Source organism: Sinohyriopsis cumingii, chromosome 15 (assembly GCF_028554795.1).
Source record: "Sinohyriopsis cumingii isolate HCF-2022 chromosome 15, ASM2855479v2, whole genome shotgun sequence".
Classification (NCBI taxonomy): Eukaryota; Metazoa; Mollusca; class Bivalvia; order Unionida; family Unionidae; genus Sinohyriopsis; species Sinohyriopsis cumingii.
Genome location: NC_142975.1, coordinates 75,499,867 through 75,514,182, shown reverse-complemented (window position 1 = coordinate 75,514,182; position 14,316 = coordinate 75,499,867). Strand labels below are relative to the sequence as shown.

Genomic DNA, 14,316 nt, shown 5'->3' with positions numbered 1-14,316 from the left:
TTGTTCATGATCAAGATTTTGCTAATTCCAAATTTTTCTTTTCTTTGCTCATAATCATTTGCAAAACTAAAGAGAAAAGGATATCCAATGAATTATTAGAAGGAAAATTTGTTCCTGATTTTCATTTATGGAGTAAACATCAGGAACAGATGTCTAAAAGTAAGTATATAAACAAGTGTAAATTTATTTACATGTTTTATTTGAAATTTTATTGTAAATTTACTCTGATAAAGATAACAGTCAGCTATTATTATCATAATTTTAGCTAGAAGAATGTTGCTAAATCCTCAAATGTAAATATAATGGCTTTAATAAAACAATGATGTAATGATAATTTTTATTATTTTAATATCATTGTATTCATTATTTCAATGGATCTTATAACATGTTAAATATAAATATGTTAAGTCGTGCGAGAAGGGTGTTCTCCTTTGCAGGAAGAACACATAATAATAATAATAATAATAATGAGGACTTTGTATAGCGACTAATCTTTAGAAGCTCTAAGCGCTTTACAACATTAGACAACACCTATAAGATAAAAAATATGATATGATTACAAAAACAAACACCATGAAATTAGAAAACAAAAAAACATGCTGAGAATATTTAAGATAAGAAACATTATTAGGTCTTTAAGTTTGTTCCTGCAGTCGAAATAAGTGGGTTTTGAGAGCACTGTCTTTGTGTCTAAGTTCAATGGGCAATTCATTCCACACTGCAGCGCCCTGGTATGCAAAAGAACGCTATCCATATGACTTTGTTTTCATAGTGGGAATAATGAGTATGCGATTGTCAGTAGAGGAGCGTAAGTATCTTGCTGTTGTGTACACATGGGTGAGGTCGGATAGGTATGTTGGACTAGAGACCAACAGTGAAACGTAGCACAGAGAACACATTTTGTGTTTGATTCTGGATCGACTGGATAGCCAGTGTAGGGTACAGAGCAGAGGGGAAAATGGTTACTTAGTAATAATAATAATAATAATGAGGACTTTGTATAGCGCCTAATCTTTAGAAGCTCTAAGCGCTTTTCAACTTTAGACAACACCTATCAAATAAGAAACATAATAATATTATTACAAAAACAACCAACATGAAATTAGAAAAACATTAAAAAAATAAAAACCATGCTGGGAATATTTTAGGCAGGAAACATTATTAGGTTGTTAAGTTTGTTCTTGCTGTCTAAATGAGTGAGTTTTGAGAGCCCTCTTGAATGTGATCTCTGTCTTTGTGTCTAAGTTCAATGGGCAATTCATTCCACGTTGCTGGGTCCTGGTATGCAAAAGAACGCTGTCCATATGACTTTGTTTTCATACTTGGAATAATGAGTATACGATTGTCAGAAGAGGAGCGTAAGTATCTTGCTGGTGTGTACACATGAGTGAGGTCAGATAGGTATGTTGGACTAGAGTCCGACAGTGAAATGTAGCACATAGAACAAATTTTGTGTTTGATTCTGGATCGAATGGATAGCCAGTGTAGGGCACAGAACAGTGGGGAGGTGTGCTCTGATCATGGCACTCTAAGTATGATCCGAGCAGCTGTGTTTTGAACTTTTTGAAGTTTCTGTAGTAGATATTGAGATGAACCAGACAGAATTGAGTTACAATAGTCCAGTCTTGAAAGTGCTAATGAACACACAAGTGTTTTAGTGGCATCAACTGAAAGATATTTGCGAATTGAGCTGATGTGTCTCAGCTCAAGATATGCAGCCTTGCATATGTTCATGACATGTTGGTGCAATGTGAGTACTGTCCAGAGTAACACCTAGGTTTTGTACTGACTGTGTGAACTTAATGTTGGCATTCCTGATATTTATTGTTTTAGGTAAAGGATGTGAATGAGAAAGTCTTTGTGTTCTGATCAGAATGGCCTCGGTTTTATCATCATTCATCTGCAGCTTGTTACATATCATCCATGATTTAACATCAGAAATGCACCTCTCTACACCTTGGATGGTAGTAGGGCGTAACCGATTAGCATTTTTCTACTGATTTCCGATTCCGGATTTTGGGCATGAAATTTTTCCGATTCCGGATACGATTCAATTAATCGGAAATGCTAAATTAAAAGGTTTTTCAAATTAACTTTTTAAACCATGTTACACACGTTTTGCATATCACACCGATGTCACAAGGGGAAGGATATGGCAGGACTATAGCAAAATGCGACGAAGTTCAAAGCCACAAAGAATCCATGAATTTTTTTATTTTTTTGCCAGTTCCGACCCATTTTTTGTTCAACAATTAGTTGATCTTGCCGTCAGGCTTTTATTTTCCCACCTTGATCATTTATGTCGGCAAGCGGCCAGTTCCATCCTGTACTTTATTCAACAATTAGTTGATCTTGCCGCCATGCTTTAATGTCGCGGTCAAATAAAAATAAAACAGGCTTTTGTTTGGTCCTATAAAGTTGGCCTCTTGCGGAATCATTTTCTTTTAATACCTCATTAGCATGTGTCAATGTATTCAATATTATGCCTTCATTATTGAGGATGTTGACATAAACGGGTAGGACTGTATTATATATTTTAATAAATTTAAATCTTTCGGTCTAACTCAAGTATTATCGTTTCACCCCGTTGTGTTGACCATATTGGACTTTTTTGACTTCTTATTTAACTTTATTAACGCGCTATCGAATGACACGCAGTGTTAGACACGGTGCTATAGAAATTCAACTTTATTATTTTTATTATCCGAATCGGTCGTTCCTGCCTTGTCCGACTCCGATTAATCGGAAGTTCATACTATCCGGTGGAATCCGATTTCCGGATCAAAAGTCGGTTATGCCCTAGATGGTAGCATCAACTTCAGTTGGGTGGCTAGATCTGTATATTTGCATGTCATTAGCGTACAATTGATGAGACACTGGATGATATCTATGACACTTGAGAGCGACTGAGTGTACAGAATGAAGAGAACGGGTCCAAGAACAGACCCCTTTGGAACAGCAAAACATAGATCAACTGGGTTGGAGTATATTAAATTTGCAGATACAATTTGTTTCCTGTTGACCGAATAGGACTTGAACCACAGTAAGGCTGCATCATGAATGCCAAATACATGCTGGAGACGGTGAAGTAATATATCATGGTCTATTGTGTCAAATGCTGCAGACAAATCAAGGAGGGTGAGCACTGTGATCTTGCCGCTATCCAATGCAGAATGTCATTAACTACTTTTAAAAGAGTAGTTTCAGTACTGTGGCAAGGGTGATAAGCAGATTGTACATTGCTAAAAAGACTGTCCGAATTTAGATGAGATACAAGCTGGGATAAAACAACCTTTTCTAAGATTTTTGAAATAAATGGGAGATTAGAAACTAGGCAGTAGTTCTTTAAATCGTTATGGTCTAGTGTTGGTTTCTTCAGCAGAGGCTTTACAATGGCAGTTTTGAAAAATGATGGGAATTCCCCAGATGAGAGAGAGGTATTAATAATATCAGTTAGTGAAGGCAATACTGGATCTAAGCACTCAAGCAGCAGTGATGTTGGAATTGGATCAAGTTCACATGACTTTAGTGCACTCTTTATCACGATTGTAGGTACGAAATCCATACAGACAGGTTCAAATGCTGCTAATGGTTGCCGCTCAAATTCTGTATCACAACTGTATAGTGACAAGTCAATTGAAATTGTGGTGTCAAGCTTATCTCTAATGGTTTGTGCTTTGTCACGGAAAAAATTTGCAAACATGTCCGGAAGGTCGACTGGAGAGAAGGTAGTTGGAAGTAGTGTTGATTTGTTCCTTGACATTAGCTTGTTAGTAATCTCGAAAAGCTCTTTGCAGCTGGAACTTTCCATGATCTTAGTGGTGTAGTGGGCTGATATCGCTGCATGGATTATATTTGTGACGTTCTTCTTAGCGACTTCATAGATTTGCTTATGAATAGTGAGTCTGGTGGAAAGCCACAGCCTCTCAGCTTTACAGCGGTCTCTTTTAGCAGTGCGAAGCTGGTCCCTAACACTGCTATACCATGGAGAACACCTTTTAATTGATACTCTGCACTTGGTAGCTGGGGCATGTTTGTCAAGTAATGAACACAGAGAGTTATCGAGTTGTTCTGCGGTAGGAGGTAAGCTAGTCCTACCTGTGTAGTGTGTTTTGATGTCGACTAACATCATTACGAAATTAATTTTTCAGGAATATTTCACACAAATGACAACTAAAATAATGACGCTTTTCTACAAAGTAAAGTTATAATGTTTTAGTCAGACTTTACTTACTATGATGCCTTTTCTCTAATAAATTCAAATTCTCACAAAAGAAATGGACCCGTTTTCAAGTTTCTTTGGCCTACTTTTCAGTTGGCTGGAAAGCGATGAAAGCCGAGAATGCCGAAATCGGATCAAGTTGAAACATTATTTTTTAACGAAACAAATAAAATATATATTATGCCTATTGGAACTGTAAGCAACGGTTCGTTTCGTTCAAGAAATATATCCCAAACATCAACCTACTTGAACTTACTTCGGCATACCTCAACTACCGTCGCATTGCAACAAATTCAAATGTATGTTGGTAGAACATGAAAATGCACCCATTTGCTAGTGTCATATTTTCATTCCACCAGGATGAAAAGAGCACAGTAAGTATATTAATTACACATAAATTGGTGGAAAAATGTCGATATAGGCTGCCAAACGTGTGAGATGTTTCTGAAACTTTGATTACTCATTCCCATGTCAACGACATCGGAACACACTATACAAGGCTGTTATTTGGATATTAAGACATAGCACCTCAACAAAATCAAAATGTGCTATGTCTTACATGTAGGACTAGAAGTAAGCAAGTTGTTAGGTTAGCCTGGATGTCGTGCATTAATTTGGTTCTATTTATCATATGGAGGTTTCTCTTGGTAGCAGATAAAGGTGGAGGGTTAGGGACTGATATGTCAAGATGGCATATAATGCAGAGGTGATTTGATGCAAGGTCATTGGATACCATGGAGGACCGCAGAATGTTATCATGAGGTCTATGAAGAATCCAGTCTAAAATGTGACCATGTTTATGGGTGGGTAAGTTAACTGACGGTTTGAGGTTGAAAACATTAATGGAATATAGGAGTTTTGATGTATTTGAGTTTCCAGGACAGTCAAAGTGAAAGCTGAAATCTTCAAGAACAATTAGGTTGCCACCTATCGAATTTCCATAGTCCAAGAGATTCGGAAACTGCTCCAAAAAGGAAGAATCAGCCAGTTTATTTTTTCTACTAGGACTAGGAGGGCGGTATAGGCAGAAAAAAGTACTGACCTTTGCTCCAGTGTGAGTGTGGTTTGGACTAGTTCAAAGGATGTGTGGTCGAAATTGAATGTTGTGTAGTTCAGACGTTTTGTCATGGAGTTCTTTGTGATGACAGCAATTCCACTATTTTGTACATGTATGATTTGTCGGTAAACTGCAAACAACGATGTGAGTGCCAGGCATGTTCTGAAGTTTAAAAAGATCCCTCTCCTGTACCATATATCAGTTATATAAAATACTTTTTAGTCACCTCAATAAAACCGGTTACACTCAACATCTGGCGCCATTATTTTTATATAAAAAAAAAATTAAATAAAGGATAGACTGGTCCGCTAACTGAAGATAAGTTAGTCTGGTTCCCTCCTTGGTATGCTCCCCTGCACAGTCAGGTGAACTCCAACGCCATATTATCACGTGATGAAAACAAATAGCCTGGTATGGAGAGATTTCGTTAATCTAACCGTGGCACATTTATTCCTTTAATATTCTGCTTGTTAGTGACACAATGCGAACTTTGCTAATACTTTCGATTTGAACTACAGCAGTCGTTATCTTGTGTTCAAGCTTAAACAGCAAATCGGCGACGTAGGTATTTTTACAAATATTTGTACAATTTGGCGACGACGAAGTATAGGATACACACAACACTATTTTGTTAATATTGCACGTTTCCCACAATGTCATCTCAAAAATTCCTTTTCCAATCGATTCACTGATAAATTTTACGTCGAAATTGATATGAGGTTATGCACAGCAGCTTTTAATTTTGGCAAACATTAAGACGAAAATATCTTCCCTATTTTACCTGAGCCGAAGGTAACGATTGTTTTGCAAATATTGCATATTTCACACTGCGTCATCTAAAATTTTCTATTTGCAATGAATTCCTTGACCAAATTTACATAAATGTGTATACATCGTTTTCCATGACAGCCCAAATTTTGTCAAATATTAGGATCGATATATCAACCCTCTTCTACGAAGGGCCGAAAATGAAAATATTGCACATTTTGACTGCATCATGTACGTCATTCCATTTACTGTTGTTTACTTATTACTTGGTATTATTGGTATAAGGTGATAGATGACGTCCTTAATTGGCCAAAGGTTAATATCAAATCCCTTCAATGAAGGGGTGGGTGGGTTGGCAGGGGGAAATGTTACCAAAAACTAAATATTTTAGACAGCGTCCTCTCAATGTTCCATTTTAAATCAATTATTTGATCAATTTTACATTGATATTGATGTATCGTTCAGCATGACAACCCACAATTTGCGAAAGATTAAGACCAAAATACCAGCCAACATAGCATCCCCTACAATATGGGGTGGGGGTGAAGGATCCTCAAATACCATCAGACAAACTTTATTGGGAGTGATCAATAAGTCTTTGAGAGAGGAGAAGCCAAATTTCTTGCTACACCACTTACATTGATATTGATATATTAGTGTAGATATATTCTATTCATTAGGCAAGGCACATTAATTGCCTCCACATGATACAAAGTTAATGTGCTGCTGTGTTGCAAGATTTCCAAAACACACCATGAACTGCATTCAAGTTTCATTCAAATGCTTCCATGAGACGTTGAAATCAAAATCGTCTTGGCACGGGTTTAATTTGTACAAAATATGGATAGAATTTATCCACACTGAGCGTGTTTTCATGAACCTACCCGTATGCTTGTTTACCTAGTTCCAAGGACTTAAGACAACAGTCGATGTCAACTGAAGGCTTCCTAAACTTGTAAACACTTCAAATAATTCTCCTCTAAGCACATTATGACCACACAAGAGAAATCTCTAAGTTCACACTTGTATGTTCTGTGGTTTCGCGTTTGCTTGAGTCATTAGTAAGCTTTTCGAATGCAAATACCAGTAGTTCACGAGTGCAAGACACAACCCCAAACACATAATACAACTAATGAATCCTATTTCAAATTACTAAATATGTATACCTACCAATATCCTACCCCCTTCTTACACATAGTCCGTCATTTATCTCTCTTGAGCTTTATATATCAGGCACCAAAAGAACACTTATTCTCTTGCTGGGTTAGAATAACACCAATGCACGCCTAAAGAGCTTTTAATCTGTATTAACTAAGTGGCAACCAATTACATGCTGAACTGGAAATAAGGAATAAACAGACCACTGGATGTGAATAAGGAATAAGTATCCAAATGTGAAATCTACTGGTTACTTATTCCTTACTGAATCGGGAATAAAGAATAAGTAACCAACTTGACATCAAGATGGTTACTTATTCCTTATTCTTTATTCCCGATTGAATAAGGCATAAGTAACCAGTTACCGATTGAATAAGGAATAAATAACCAGTTGCTTATTCACGATTCACTGCTCCGGTGGCCTAGTGGTTAGAGCGTCCGCCTCGGATGCGGGAGGTCGTGGGTTCGATCCCCGGCCGAGTCATACCAGAAACTTAAAAAATGGTACTAACAGCTGCCTCGCTTGGCGTTCAGCATTAAGAGGTTAGTGTTAGGACTGGTCGGCCTGGTGTCAGGATAATGTGACTGGGTGGGACATCATGCTACATGTCTGCGGCATGATGCCCCAGTGCTAGACATCACTATAAACTGACACATTGCAGACATCGTAGCGATATGACTAAAAAATTGTTAAAGCTACGTTAAAAATCAAAATCACTTTACACATCACATTCACGATTCAACTATTTCTACATACATTTGGTTACTTATTCCTTATTTACATCCAGTTGGGTATTCATTCTTTATTTACAGTTCAATAAGTAGTTGGTTATAGCTTACTTACCGAAGATTAAAAGCCCTTCAGGGCATGCATTGGTGTTGTTCAAACCCAGCCAGAGAAACAAAAGTGTTCTTTGGCGCCAACTATATAAAGCCGACTCGAGACAAATCACGGACTATGTATTGGAAGGGGTTAGGATATTGGTGAATATACATAATTAGTCATTTGAGATAGGATTAATTAGTTGTGTTTGGGAGGATTAATTGGTTGTGTTAGGTGTTTGGATGGTGTGCTGATGTGCATGGCGCGAACTATTAGTATTCGGATTAGCTTACTGATGACTCAAGTAAACGTGAAACCACAAAAAAAAAATAAACATACAAGTGTGAAATTGGAGATTTATCTTTTGTGGACATAATGTACTTAGAAAAGAACAATTTCAAGTATCTACGGGCTTAGGAAGCTTTCACTTGTCATCCTCAGTTGTCTTGATGTCCTTGGAACTTGGTAAACAAGCATACTGGTAGGTGTATGAAACACGCTCAGTTTGGATCAAATCTATCAATACTTCGTACGAATTAAACCTGTACCTAAACGATGTTGATTGCAACATCTGATGCACAGTTTCTATTCAGGAATTTGTTCCAAGAGAAACCAAAGGCATTTAAAAAAAAATTATTTTGTCCAATTTCCAGAAATTGGAGCTACATATAGAGAGGGGGCGAGAGTACAATACATGCCGCAAGAAGAGTATACCTTACTTATACAGGTGGGCCAATACGTCTCGTCTTTAAAGAAAATTAGTCGACCCAATTTCTTTGAATACGGAGATTAATATATGATAGTTGTAACAAAGTCCATATCTGGTTCCCTGTAGTTCACTACTAAATATATGATAGTTGTAACAAAGTCCATATCTGGTTCCCTGTAGTTCACTACTAAAGTGATTTTGACATTTATTATTGCACCATATCTTCTAAACAGAGAAATATTTGACTCAAAAAAGCAGTTCTGACGGTTTGTGTCAAATGCAGAAAACAGATTCCAGGCAAACTTTGCGATGCTTGAACCCTAACTCAGAAAATTTTTATTTAAATTCCTTTTTGAAAGTCCGTAAAGAGTGACCGATCTCGACAGTATGAAACCTTAGAAGAAAATTCGTTGAGACCATTTTGACGAATTCGTGGTTAGATGAAAGAGGTCGGGTACAACACATGCGATCAGAAGATTATACGTTACGTATATAGTTTTGCCTTTATGTTTCCTCTTTAATGAGTTCTGACAATGGACCTTCTCTGAGATTTTATCTCTGAACAATATAGCCCACCCACGAAGGAAGTCCTGACGAATATCGTCCATAAGAAACAACGATGGGTACCGGGTATTAACAACACTAAAATGTTGATAGGTTGTATCAAAATATTGCAATAATTGAACCGCTACCTAGAGGATTTTGATTACACTGCCTCTTGGATATTATCTAAATAACAGTAGGAAACAGTGGAAAAGACTCGTCGAGCCAATTTCGAGAAATTCTCGGTTAGATAAACTTAGTAGAGCATAACACATGACGTAAGACTATATATATTACGTTAACATTTGGGCTAATAAATCCCCACTTTATAAAGTTTTTACACAGACCCATCTTTGATATTGCATATAGCTCTCCATTTTAAGGATTTCATAGATTTTAGTGATCACTTGTTTGATTTTGGGACGTAGGTGTCCTCAGTCCGACTAATTAGCCATTTTCTTGGGTCAAACGTCACAGATGGCAGTGTTGTTGAGATTCCAGGATGGCATGGTTTAATTTCATGTCAGAGTCCCACAAGTGTCCCTGGAGCTGAGAAGTCCCTATAAAATCCTAACAGTGTGGAATGATTATGTTAGTCCATGTGCAGTATTTGTGATGGCTGACTGGTAAATTATACAATAGGGTAATTGAGAAGTTACGGTTCCGTTGTCTGGAGACGGCTTATGTTGTTCTTATGATGGTAGATATGATACAACGTTACAGGCGAAATGAGGCTTAAAAGAATGGTTTGACTGGTCTCGTGTAGCGCAGGTAAAATAATTCGTGTATTTGGTCTTTGAGTTGTATATTTTCAAGGCGTGAAATAATACCGCTACGTTACTTAAATGTAAGAAGGAGAGACCATGTAGTTGTGCAGTTGTGGAGAAAACAGAGAAATAAGGGGCGCTTTAGTGGGTACCGGCTATAAAAAACACGTGAATGTTAATAAACTGTATCAATAGTTTTGTACTCATGGAACCCTTACTTAGAGGATTTTGATTTCAACGCCTCTTATACAGTATCGAAATAAGGCCCCTTTCTAACAGCAGAAAATGTTTAAGTAAAAATTCGTCGATCCGATTTCGAAAAACTCGAGACTAAATAAAGGAAGTCGAGCAGAACACATATAGGTACTGAAGTAAATCTTTTGGAGTGGGTCTAACGGTGGTGGCTGTGAAATCATTTTTTCTGTAACGGGGACAACCTTTTACCGAATCGCCTTAACGGGTGTAAACTCAATTGTTCGTATCTTTTCATTCCTTATTGCTTATTTGACTGATGGAAGATGCATTATTCATTCGCGTGATCGCTCTGCAGCCTGAGACCGAGCACATTGAAGACTCATTAACAACTCGTGCCTACTAATATTCGAATAACCGTTGAGTAAGTGTGCTGGTAAATGGTTCCACGTTGGCCCAGTCATGACGTATATTAATATGTCATATACGAACAAGCATCTTATGCGATGTTAACATCTCAGCAACAGAGACAAGAAATCGTGTACATGGATCCACTACAAACAACTGTGGTTTTGTTTGCGGCGAGCGGGCTTTAAAACAAATTAAGTCCTATTGCGATGATAACTGAATCTTTAGATAATAACGACTGCGCTTTTATATATGTTAGTAACAACTACGACGATATATGATGCGTAATTGATATTTGGAAATGATCCCGATTTCACACACACAGTCATGTGGAAGAAACAAAAGATCAGCCTTATGAAATTCGCTAGGTGTTCTTACATGAAACCATCCGCTTTCCTTGGTGAAGGTAGGTACATTTGACACAATGCATGTTTGGCCAGCAATGCTCAAGGTATCCCATGGGTGGAATTTTTTGCACATGGTAGATCTTTCCAAGGAGAACTTCATAATACAACTGTGCATTAAGAGACAGACCTAATATTTAAATATGACAGTCGTACGTCGATTTGTGACACCCATGAGTGCTATTAACGCGAGAAAACCCATCCACATAAAAAGACACGGATCTGGCCTTAGCAATATTATCAGGGATTATTTACATGTTCACCTATTATGCTCGCGACCTTGTATTCACGCACTGCACGATCGGTAACTAAATTGCAGTGCGAATCGGTAACAGCATCAACAACGTTGCTGCGAATTTGGTTGAAAAACGTCCGAGATCTCATAAAAAAATTAACGAAACTACAACCAAATGTTGAACAGAAACCGTTTATATTGCCATCAATTGAAACAATGCCAGCCCCGGTTAAACAACCTATCGCATGCTGAAAAATGGCGTTAAACCCTAGAACAACAACAACCACAACTTATCGCTGAATCAGAGAATGCAAATCTGGCTATAGGAAGCGGATTACGATTGTGGACGGCAAAGTCTCTTGACTTCAAACCAGCTTTGTGCCGGGGAGAAATGAGAGAGGTCAACAAATACTTTATGTACTTGAACATCTTCAGCTGTAAATGTATGCGAGTTATTCATCGATTTCTTGTGTACAAGTTATAACTATTGTACTACCACGCTTTATTTGTATATTTTCTATGTAGCTTCGGCTTACCTAGTATAATGCAAATATTTTATGTTCTTGTTTGTGACTTAGCAAGAGAATTATATTAGCAATATGTAGATGCAATTTTAAGAAATGTTTATTTCTGTAGGATTCCTTTCGCGCAAGGGTAGGTTTACTTCTGAACCTGTGTATTGTTTTGTAATTATTGTGCTGATAATGTAATCTGTATAACTTACTGTATACAATGTAATTTCGTTTTATCATACATGTCCGTGTCATGCATAGCACAGAGTGTTATATGTATTTTTCATCTGATCGGAATGGCAGCTGTAAAGCTGATCGGAGTCGACATAGTACCCACTATAGAGCTAAGCACATAAGTTGACCATAGCAGCTGTAAAGCTGAACCACAGCAGCGGTTGAGCTGAGCTAACAGTGTTGCTGGTCCAGTAGCAGGTGATCAGACACTGCTGACCGATTGGTGGGCGCTGATTGCTGATTGACCCAGGAATTGAATGGTGGTTGGTGACTACCTGTAATACTTACTGTTTGATTTACTAGTGTGACTGGTAGCCAAGTGTGCTGGTGACGAGTGTATAACTGCATACATGTAATCTTTTAGCCATGGACTAATTTGAGGGGGAGGGGGCAAATATATATATATATATATATATATATATATATATATATATATATATATATATATATCCCTTTGATTTAGGCTTTGCACCATTGCACACACACACACACACACACACACACGGATCAAGATAAAACAGGTTTCATACTTTTTGGGGTAAGGGAGAATCAATTACAATTTGCAAACACCCTCCACCTAAAACTACCCTCTCACTTTAATCGCTCGTAATTTAGGTATACTTATGGCAAGAGTGCAGGGTTGACAACAAATAATCTAGCATTTTAAAATTAATAAACTTTTTACCCTTGCTCGTTCTCACTTTTGAAAAGCTCCTCTCGGGTTACGTGTTGTTAGGCCTGTCGTATCCCTTGATTTTTGTTGATCTGGTGTGCATGTACTCTGGTTTATTTGGTGAGAAAACACACTTGAAACTGCATTTGGCAGGAGTCGTCTAATGGTCTTAATCCCAAATGACTGTTCCATTTCAGAGGCGGGATCAAAATCATCTTCTCTGAAGTGGTCACTACAGACAACCTGATTATCTCGCCTGTCACCAGTCGGCTCAGTCCAGTCTTTTCATATCGTTTGTATCTGCTTAATCCATTGTTTCCTTGAGACAGGATTAGTAGGAAATGAGTGAAAACTCACTCCTTCTCGTGTTGTATTGCTACAACCTCCAACAATACATCTTTTTACCATTTTTTTCCACACACGGTTCCACTTGTTAAATGTAATTACAATGAAAATCGGAAAGCTGTGTTCCCTACACTTTATCACATCTGCTTTGCCTTACAGAAATTACTGAGCGTGAAATCAGCTAGGAGCATTTTGCCTCCAACAATATAAATCGACATTCTGTAGTCATTATTTTCATTAATGAGGTATATGACATAATACCTATACAAATTGCTTCGTGATTTATAATATAAACGGAAGTCGTGTGAGTGCACTAGTACACATTTAACACAAGTGATAGTTACAATTTGCCACATTTACCATCTGGAGTATGTCATGAGTCTTTGAAATATGCAGTACTTTATATTACTTTAGTAGTCTGAGAATCTTTTCAAAAAAGAAAAGTTACAATTTACATGAAGTCATCAAGTCTTTATGAAATGAACATATTATCTCTGCAAATCAAATTCCATTGATATTGTGAAATGTCTTTTAATCCCAATGATAATTTCAGGGCAGCAGTTTTCCTCATATATATTTTGGCAACTCCTGAATAGGTACAAGTTTGCTAACTAGCTTTTTGCCAGCAATATGTAGCCATTATTGTGTTGATGTGATTTTAAACCCTATGCATACATAAGAAAGTCCACAAACTACTGTGAAAATTATGGATAGTGAATGATGCATTTACAAAGGACTCATGGCATCAAACTAATTCTTATCAATATTAAAAACAGCTAACTTTTCACATCAAAGTTTAGTATCGTAACATTACTTAAAGATTACAATTAGTTGACCTCATTATCTAAAGCAAAGAATAGCTCAAAATTATCCTTCCACAAAAATCTTAATTATTAATTTATACTTAAAATACATATATTTACTTTTAGCTATCATGGCACATAATAACAAAGACATAACATTCTTACAGTACTTAATATTCAAATTAGAATTATTACATCATGGTAAAATCTTTTCACAGTTAGAGCTTTTAGACAATTAATCCAGTTTTATTTCCCTAAAAATTAATGCGACACTGTTGCAAATATCTTGATAAGTTGTCTGTTATGGTCTAAGAGGAGCATGTCCAGCCATTACAAAAATAAAGAAAGGTGACACACGTTTGCAAGAACTAATAGAAGTACAACAAAGTCTCAAGTTATTTCATCAAGAAATAAATTTTAAATTAGTCTTAACTGAATGTGTTTCAGATGCAAGCCAGAAGTT

At 37.0% G+C, this 14,316-nt stretch overlaps 1 protein-coding gene across 1 annotated transcript in view; it reads right to left on the bottom strand.

Moving 5' to 3' along the window:
• The window catches only part of LOC149782093 (uncharacterized), a 42,630-nt gene extending 37,099 nt beyond the window's left edge, over nt 1-5,531 (bottom strand). The window contains exon 1 of the mRNA XM_089935062.1: nt 5,265-5,531. Coding sequence (XP_089791188.1) covers nt 5,265-5,350 — 86 coding nt within the window. The 5' untranslated portion in view covers nt 5,351-5,531. The remainder of the gene's footprint in view (nt 1-5,264) is intronic.
• Nucleotides 5,532-14,316: the final 8,785 nt, after the last annotated feature.